The sequence below is a fragment of the Alligator sinensis genome, unplaced genomic scaffold (assembly GCF_000455745.1).
Source record: "Alligator sinensis unplaced genomic scaffold, ASM45574v1 scaffold358_1, whole genome shotgun sequence".
Classification (NCBI taxonomy): Eukaryota; Metazoa; Chordata; order Crocodylia; family Alligatoridae; genus Alligator; species Alligator sinensis.
This window is the reverse complement of record NW_005842121.1, coordinates 1,287,073-1,296,340: the sequence shown is the minus strand read 5'-3', so window position 1 is coordinate 1,296,340 and position 9,268 is coordinate 1,287,073. Positions and strand designations below refer to the sequence as shown.

The 9,268-nt window shown below is 42.1% G+C and overlaps 1 protein-coding gene across 5 annotated transcripts in view; it reads left to right on the top strand.

Annotated features, from left to right (window-relative positions):
* The window catches only part of FANCM (FA complementation group M), a 94,620-nt gene that overhangs the window by 35,295 nt on the left and 50,057 nt on the right, over positions 1–9,268 (top strand). For 4 of the 5 annotated variants that reach the window (XM_025205619.1, XM_025205620.1, XM_014520492.2 and 1 more), the window contains 4 exons: positions 701–829; positions 1,399–1,497; positions 4,163–4,350; positions 6,756–6,962. In XM_025205619.1, the coding sequence (XP_025061404.1) occupies positions 701–829; positions 1,399–1,497; positions 4,163–4,350; positions 6,756–6,962 (623 nt within the window). The remainder of the gene's footprint in view (positions 1–700; positions 830–1,398; positions 1,498–4,162; positions 4,351–6,755; positions 6,963–9,268) is intronic. The other variant, XM_014520491.2, reaches the window with a different exon arrangement.

The following is a 9,268-nucleotide window of genomic DNA, read 5'->3' as shown; positions in this document are numbered from 1 at the left end:
AGAGTCTTCAAAGTGTTTTCATGCGATGGCACAAAGGTCTCAGATTTCAGTCCAATTACATATGCTATATGTTGTTAAATCCTGACTATTTCCCTTTGCTATCAAGGAGAACATTCATTTTCTGCAGGTCTGTGTCATCTTTAGATAAGATTCAGTGTCCTGGACAGATGCCTTTTTCTTGAACAGGACTTAGAAATGTTATTTACATGTTCCCTCTGATTCCTTTGGTTCAGGAGATTTGAGTGCAGGCCATTTGGCACGATAACAGTTCAGCTGTTAGTATAAGCAGGCTAAACCTCCTTTTTCAGTATTTTTATGAAACTTAATACTGAGGATTTTCCTGTTTAGCTACTAGAGTGTAGAGTTTTTGTTAAATAGTTTCCCTTGAATGAGCACTGAAAGCATCTTCAGACAATGGATAATTTCTTAAGGCAGACTAGCTGAAGTTAGGACTCCTTTGTTAGTAATATTTTTCGGTTTGTTTAACAAGAGTTAGGTATGTTTAAATTTTGGGGAGCACGTTACAACAGAGATTAATGTTTGGTAGGCAATCTTATCCTAACCTTAGCTGCTTCTGAAACCTGGCTTCATACTTCAGTTAAGGAGCTGTTACTTTCCATTGAAGTCTGCATGCCAAAAATCCCATTTTTCTATATTCAGTCTCTGGAGTGAATGTATTTGTTTTTATCTGTTTAAAAAGACAAGGTGCGTACAAGGAATGAACTTAGCCGCAACGAGGACTTTATGAATCTGTATCAGCAACTTGAGAACATGTTTGCAAACACAGCTCTGACTTCAGCAAATGGAAGTCTCTACAATTGCAGAACAGGTCAGCGTTTACCTTTTTAAAATCAGCACATCTGCTTTATTATTCATTTTGTCTTGAAAGCTATCTTTTCCCATGAAAACTCTAATACAGTGAAACAATGTACTGTTCAGTTCTGGATGATCCATAGATACTGTAAAATACCAGCACAATTATTTAAAGTACTGTTTTGCTTAGTTTTCCATTTTGGGGTAAAGCTAGGATTTTGTTTGTTCTATTTTAGCAGTTCCATCTTCCTTCACTTCGCATTTTTCTGTCTCTGAACCTTTGAATTGGAATTGGAATTAGAATTTACTATTTAAAATATCGTTGGCTGGTTTGTTGATTTGACCCCAAAAGAAGTAAAACCTGGCTTTGACAAGCATCCACATCAGTAATGAATTTGCTTAGGTGTAGATGTTAGATGGCTATGATGATTGGAATGAGAATGGTGGGAATGACTATATCTCAGACGTGGAGGGGAGAAATGTGAATGGGAGAAGACACAGTACACAGAGCCTTTATCTATGACTGATAACACAATGAGTAAGAACCTTATTTTTTCTTGTTTAAACACCACACTTGGTTTGCAGGTCCTGAAAATAAAAGAAAATTCATCTACAGTCATCCCAAATTAAAGAAATTAGAAGAAGTTGTTGTAGAACACTTCAAATCCTGGAAGGGGAATTCAGGTAAGTTCTAGAGAGGGTCCAAAAAGTGACCTTTGTCTGTGAATATAAACCAATGGCATTTTTTTGTTATTAAATCCCTGATGTATTGAAGTTTGGATGTTTTGTTCTCTGTTTCTTCCACTTGGAAAAATGTGTGCCTAAAAAGTAAGTTGCCATCATGCGTGGGAACCTTATTCAGTTAGCTGTCTATGATTCGAATTTGAGTTTAACATAAAGTGTTATGTTACTCTAACCACTTGTGTCCCAGGATTCAGTGGCCTCAGAATGTGCTGTAGAATCTATTTCTCACTGCATGTCTGAGGCCTCTGCCACACATTACACTTAAGACATGATTAAACAGTTTAATCACAGCTTTAGTTGTAACCCTGCTACATGTTCAGTCAATTAATGGCGTGACAAAAGGAGGAATAAGATGCAAAGTTATTCCACTAAATATGTGTAATAACTTTGTGGCTCATTTCTATCATGCCATGTCAGCTGTTCCAGGCTCCCAGTCAGGGGCTCATGTGCATCCCTGAGCTTGGGAGGCCACAGCTGATGCAGGCTTCCAGCTGCAGGAACATGAGTCCCCATGGGTGGGAGTCCTATCTGCTGACTGGGCTCCCAGCTGTGGGGGCACTCATCCCTGTGGCTGGAAGCCTGTGTCAGCTGCAGACTCCAAGCTGCAGGGACACCTGGAGCACCCCTGGAGATGGGCACCCATGTTAGTGGATAGGACTCCTAGCTGCAGGGATTCATGGTGTGTCTCCACGACTAGGAGCCCCTTCAGCTGTGAGGGCATCCAGCTGCAGGATCTTGCTACTTGCTGGTGCAGGGGAAGCCTGGGGTTGTGATCCTGGGGACCCCCTGTACTAGCAATAAGGCTTGGTGGGATCTGATGCACAATTATGCCTCCTACCATGCAGGTGTAGCACAGCAAGAAGCACAATTGTGTGGATTGTGCATCAGATCCCACGCGCCTTTACCTGAACGTCATTTGATGCTGTGTGTTCTTTAAAAGGAAAATCTTGCCAATGATGGTTAGGAAATGTTTTAAAATGTGAATCCTTGCTGTCTTTCTGTATGGCTTGTACGTATTCAGTAACAATGACAATTGCTTTGCATTGCATTGAGACTATTACATGTCCAAGGGTTTGTTTTATAACTAATCTGTACATATGTCTGTCTTTTCTGTTTCTTTGTCACATTTTAAATTGATTTATCCAAGTATTTTTTTTAAGTTAATTTTGTATCTGAATGGGCGAGTTGATTGGTTTTAATTAAGTTCAGGGTTTGTTTCATGGCTGGGGAGAGGGAATTGAGAAAGCTATCTGCCTGGAAATATAAGTTTATAGGGGGAAAGAAATCTTACTCTTCACTATGAAATTTAAAGATACAACAGATAAGATTCAGTAAAAAGGTGAAAGTCAACTAGCATATGCAATGTATATATTTGTGTGAAGTAATGCAGACATTTTTGTTAGAACATAATTGATGCTTAAGAGAAAATAGCACTTAGGTAAAGTTAAAGGTTTTGATCACATAAAGTTAATTATACAAGTGACTGTTTTTAAAAAGTGATTGTTTTTTCTGGTCTTAATTTGAGGATTCCTCAGAATAATCATAGTTTGCAGCATAAAGAAATTATGAAACCAAATGGTCTCTTTCTTTTCAGGACTTTGTTTGTACTGATTTTTGTAAACATAAGTTAAACATTTGAAAATGAAAACGCAGCTTCTTAGTATTGGAATTGTGAACAAGAGCAATTGGAGGAATCCTGGAATTAAGGATTGCAAACCAACCCCCAACCCCCCCCCCCCCCCCAAAAAAAAAACAAACAAACAAAAAAACAAAAAAAACCAAACAAACCCCCCAAACATGGATGGATGGATAGATAGATGGATGATTTTTGTCTACAGATAGGGAATTCATCAAGGAAGGGAACTGTCTACTATGTCATCTCACACTGAGAAAAAGGACTCTTTCTGGTTTGTTTGGGGGTTTTTTAAACCTAAAAATGCAATGCAGATTTATACTACATAAATATTTACTAAGAAACCTTGTACACATCTGTGTGTGCACTCTTGCGCCTATCTGAAGTCAGGATTAAATTTTTGGGCTAGTAAATGATACTTATAGTGTTTTTACTTTTATAGAACTTTCTAACTTTGTAGCCTTGAATTTGTGACAAAAGAAGAATTCTTTGTCAGTAAAGCACAAATTTATCCTTTTCCCATTTTACATAAAAATGCTCTCTGCTTAGCATAGTAATAATAATACCTGTAGAATTGAAGTAACTGGAGTTTTGTGAGAGAAGTTTTACTCTAGCTATGTTATTGCTAATTATTACTTAATATCCCGGATGACTGCCTACTCTGGATTGTAATGAGATATGGTTAAATGAGGGGTAGAGGAATTCTCACTTGTCACTTTTCTTAATCTCATGCTCATTTGGGTTCCTCTGCTTGGATTCTTGCTTAGGCACCTAAAACAAATGTGGTGGGTGCAATGTGTAAGCTAGAAACCAAAATGCAATGCATTTGCTCATGATCTTTCTGTCTTTATTGAAGCGGACAGGGATTGTGCGTATAAGATTCATGGAATGATTTGTCCCTGCATCTTATTTTTTTTAAACATATTGTTTGTGTATAAAGTGCTTTTTAGCTGTGCTTATTTTTGTGTTTAGCAGACCAAAGCGTATCTGAAAACAAACCTACTGATACCAGAGTTATGATCTTCTCCTCGTTTCGAGATAGTGTCCAAGAAATTGCAGAAATGCTTTCCCAGCATCAGCCGGCTATTAGAGTCATGACCTTTCTTGGTCACTCAACAGGGAAGAACACAAAGGGCTTCACACACAAGGAACAACTTGAGGTAAAGAGGTCATTGGGTTTATTTTAGATTTAGAATATGGGTATAGGTCATATGACATGATAATGTAACATGCACTGTAAAGACTGTGGGTTTCCAAGTTTTATTGTAAACTGGCCAATCGCCCATCATGAATGACAGTGTTTCAGGGAGAACTTAGATGCCCCCACCACTCGCTGTTTGGGGTCGGCCACGTAAACCAGGTCCGGGCAATTATTTTGGGCGTAGGGCCACTTACCCAGTTTTGGCAAGCTGTCGAACGCCGCATGGGTAGCTCTGCCCGTTGGCAGGTGCCCCACCCCCTGGTCGCCATCTTGTGACTGGAAGTCCTAACCCCTGACCTTTGCCACTGGACAGAGGGATAGAAGTCTATCCCCTTGCCCCCGGAAGTATTCCTTTCAGCAGGGGGTTGTGCCCTCTTGGAAGCAGGAAAGTACCAAATTATATTTTGAAAAGGAAACATCTACGGCATTAATTAATCTGATTTCAAAAAATATTTTTGTCCTGATTTACATGCGTTTGTGCAGTTTACATAGAGGTGATTGCACAACAGCTTAAAATGAAGGTTTACTCTTGTATATTGTGGGGGGTGGGTATAGGCTTATGGGGAGACTGGGGTGAGGGAGCATGTGGGGTGTGGGTGGGTATGAGGTTTGTGGGGGACTGTGGGAGGAAGGGGCCTGGGTTGTATGAGGGGGTGTGGATGTGGGGGTCTGCGTGTATGATCGTACAAGGGGAGTGTGGGTGCATGTGTATGGTGAGGGGTGTGTGTGGGACTCATCCTATAAACACCCACGCCTACCCCCCACACACCCTACCGGCGGCTCCGTGCTACCCACTCCTGCAATGCAGCCGGGTCACGTGGTGCAGACAGGGAGTGCAATTGCTGGGGGTAGGGCAGACTGGGCTGTTCAGTCCCGCTGGTGCCCCTGTCTCCTATCAGCTTGGACAGGAGCCGGGGCAAGTCAATACAGTTTTAAAGCCTAAGGGCTCCCTCCGCCTCCAGCTCCCTGCCTGAGGGGGCGGGGCCCATGCAGCCAGTTGCCGCCTGCACTCTCCGGGGCACGTGCATGGTTGGCCCCCATGGTTACGGACAGACACATGGAAGTACTACGCCTTTTATTATGTTAGAATTATTAGAAATAGGTGAAATGAAGAGCAGTTTTCTGAGGTAGTCCTAATGGGGAAAAAACATGTATGTAGAAAACATGTTCCATATTTAAAAAACAAACAAACAAAACAACCCCCCCGACAAAACTCCCACAAGAACCAAATCAGCCACGAGGGCTGCATGTACGTGCCAAAGGGGTGTCATTCGGTTTAGTTCTCCCTAAATTGAAACGGTAGGCTTTTAAAAACACTGCTTCAATTTAGGGAGAATTAAACCAAACTAAACCAAATCCCCGTGGAGTGTACATAAGGTTGGGGGCCTGATCCTTACCTACCTCTTTGGGGGTGGGGGTGGGAGTCAGGAAACTGCCAGTGGGCTGAGCAGTACCTGAGCTGTGCGGGGGCCCCCCAGGCAGCACCTGGGTTAGGGGGTGCCACAGCTGAGGAGGGAAGCACTGCCCCCCTGCAGCCATGGAGGGAAGCACCGGGCCCCCATACAACTCAGGCAGGCAGGCTCTGTGGTGGGGAGAAAAAAATCAGGCTCCCTGCTTTTTTTTTTTTTTTCCCTGCAGTGGAGCCTGCCTGCACAGGCTGCCACCAGGTCTCACAGCCCTTGAGCTGCACGGGGCCTGCCAAGTCCCAATTGCATCGGTTTCCAGCACCCTATGCACTGTTGCATTTTGTTAGGTAGCAAACTAAAACACCTTGGAGGTGTTTTATCTTGCTATGTACCAAAGCAGAATATGCCACTGAGCGTGCAAACAGCAACACTGGTAAGGTGGAATACGCTGCTGAACATGCAAACAGCAATGCCATTAAAGCAATGCAAAAAGGCATTTAAGCCACTTTAAAGGCCAATTTTGTGGTGTGTACAAAGGCCCGTTTAAAAAAATTGAAACATACCTTTGACAAACAGCACAGTCCTAATTGCTGTCATTTTTCCCCCCTTGAATGAACAAAAGATGTAAGATCCCCATTCTGGCTTATGACAATAACAAAAATACGTAATTATGAAACTAAGAGCTTAATTTTGGTAGTGGTAGGGTAAGCTAAAGTTTTCTATGCTTTGTGCTTTATCTTTTGTATTAAAGGGTATAATACTGGTAGCCACCTACGTATTGCATGTGGTCACCAGTTTAGAATGTAATACTTGACTATTTCAGAGAGAGTGCTTTTTTCTTTAATAGCTTTTAAGCAGGTTGAAACAATTTTATCACCTAACTGGAATACAAAAAGATATGAAGAGTGCACGTAGAACTCTAATGGAGATTGTTAAATATGTTTTAATTTTCATTTAGGTGGTAAGACGTTTTCGTGAAGGGGGCTACAATACACTGGTTTCCACGTGTGTAGGAGAAGAAGGTTTAGATATTGGAGAAGTGGATCTTGTAATCTGTTTTGATGCTCAGAATAGTCCAATTCGTCTTGTGCAGCGAATGGGTCGAACTGGGCGCAAGCGGCAAGGTAGAATTGTTGTCATCCTGGCGGAAGGCCGTGAAGAACGAGTAAGTTAAGCAGTCTCTTGTAGTGAATTCTTTTCCAGGGCTTTTCAACCTTGTCAGTCATTTTCACAAAACAGGCAAGTGCAGATTGACTGAAAACTGTGGAAATACCAACCATTCTGGTGAGCAGAATAATTTTAAAATCCCCATTGTGGCTATTTAAATTATTATTTAATACTTAAGCTAAACTTCTTAATGTGACACAAGAAACTGCATATTCTCTTCCAGAAGTGCTTGAAATATGGAAATATAATAGTGCATGCTAACCTAAGGAGCAGAGTCCTGTCTTGGCAGTGTCCTTCGAAGTCTTTAGAACATGCAAATACCAGCAGCTTGTATAGATGGGTCATAAGGTTGCAATTTGTTCATGGTCAGCTACTTGAACTAATTACTTGACTAATGGGTGGTAGAGCTAGGAATAAATTCCTAACCATAGGGGGCCTAGAAACAGCCACATGACTTGTTGGCACCTGTGGGTATAGGACAGACAAGGACCTTTGTGCCATGAATGCTTAGTGTGAGTTTTGAAGAAAACTGTTCAAGTGGAAATCTGCTGCCGTTAAATGCCTCAACCTTTCTGAACTAAGTCTTGCTTCATACTATTTTTTTTACTCCAATCCAGGGTGTGATTTATGTCTCTAGTGTAGATATTCAATAAGGACAAATGCAAAATCCTGCACTTAGGACAGAACAATCCCATGCACCAGTGCAGGCTGGGGGCCAACTGGCTGGGCAGCAGCTCTGCAGAAAAGGACTTGGGGGTGACAGTGGGCAACAAGACGGATATGAGCCAGCAATGTGCCCTTGTTGCCAAGAAGGCTAATGGCATACTGGGCCAGCCAGATTGAGGGAAGTGATTCTTCCCCTCTCTTCAGCACTGGTGAAGCCATACCTTGAGTCTTGTGTCCAGGTTTGGGTCCCCCACTACAGAAAGGATGTGGACACATTGGAGAGTCCAGTGAAGGGCAACAAAAATAGGGGATTGGGGGACGTGACTAAAGAGGAGAGGCTGAGGGAGCTGGGCTTATTTAGTCTGGAGAAGAAAAGGCTGAGGGGGGATTGAATAAATAGCAGCCTTCACCTCCCTGCAGGGGGGCTGCAAAGAGGATGGAGCTGGACTGTTCTCAGGGGGGGCAGATGACAGGACAAGGAGCAATGGACTAAAGCTGCAGCAAGGTAAGTTTAGGTTAGATATTAGGAAGAATATTCTCACCAGGTGGGTAGTAAAACACTGGAACAGGCTCCCCAGAGAGGTGGTGGAGTCTCCATCCTTGGACGTGTTTAAGAACCAGGTAGACAAAGCCTTGTCTGGGATGATCTAGCTGGGGCTGGTCCTGCTTTGAGCAAGGGGTTGGACTAGATGTGATCTCCTCAGAGCCCTTCATACCCTCATTTTCTGTGATTCTATGATTCTATATTCAGATGTTAAAGATTTGATTCTCATTTAGGATGATTCTGTGTCATCCTATTAAAACGAGCTTCTCGTGAGGTATTTGAAACGAAACACCTTCCTCCTTAGTGGCTATTCTGCTGTCCAACAAAGTGCCCAATTTATATTGGTGTTTTTGAGAAACTTTGTACCGTGGATCAGCTTTGCTAGCCCCAGCTGTAGTTAGCTTTGTGGTAGACAGGACCCTGGGTGGCAGCTGGCACTTGTTATTTCTAGCTTTGTCAGAGCAGGCATATGCCATCCGTTAATTAAAATGATTGGCTGCTTATAAATTCTGTACGTTTTACATCTTCTCAAGTTACATCAGTATTAGCAAATACAGGTAACTTTTTTCAGAGAAAAGACTAGTATAGACAGAATTGTCATGGCCTACTGCTTTTGTGAAAATCAACAAAGCAGCTAGTGATTTTTGGATGCCTGAGTTCCTGAATAACTAAATTAATGGTGTCTTTGGAATGTCTTATCCGAGTGTGTGCTCCCATGTGGCACAACCAGTAGCAAAATATTTAAGAATTATTTCTCATATTACTTCTTGTGAATTTAATTGAAACCACATAGACTCAAGAATGATTTTATTATAACTGGTTGCAAATTTTTCATTTCACTTCTCCCCCCCCCTCCGTCCCCCCGATGGAAAATAGCGTCTGCAGAACTGGACATTTCCATGTGAAAAATCCACTGCTGAAATCTTTGTTTTGATTTGCAGTGTTGGAAAAATGAAACAAAACATTCCTGTTTCAAGACGTAGTGGCCTGAATGGAAAGGCTCTTCTTTATCCAACCAAATCAAACCTTCAGATTTCAGTTTGCCAGTCTGCGTGCCTTTAATTTGGCCTCTGAGTCTGTGTCATGTTGCAAAC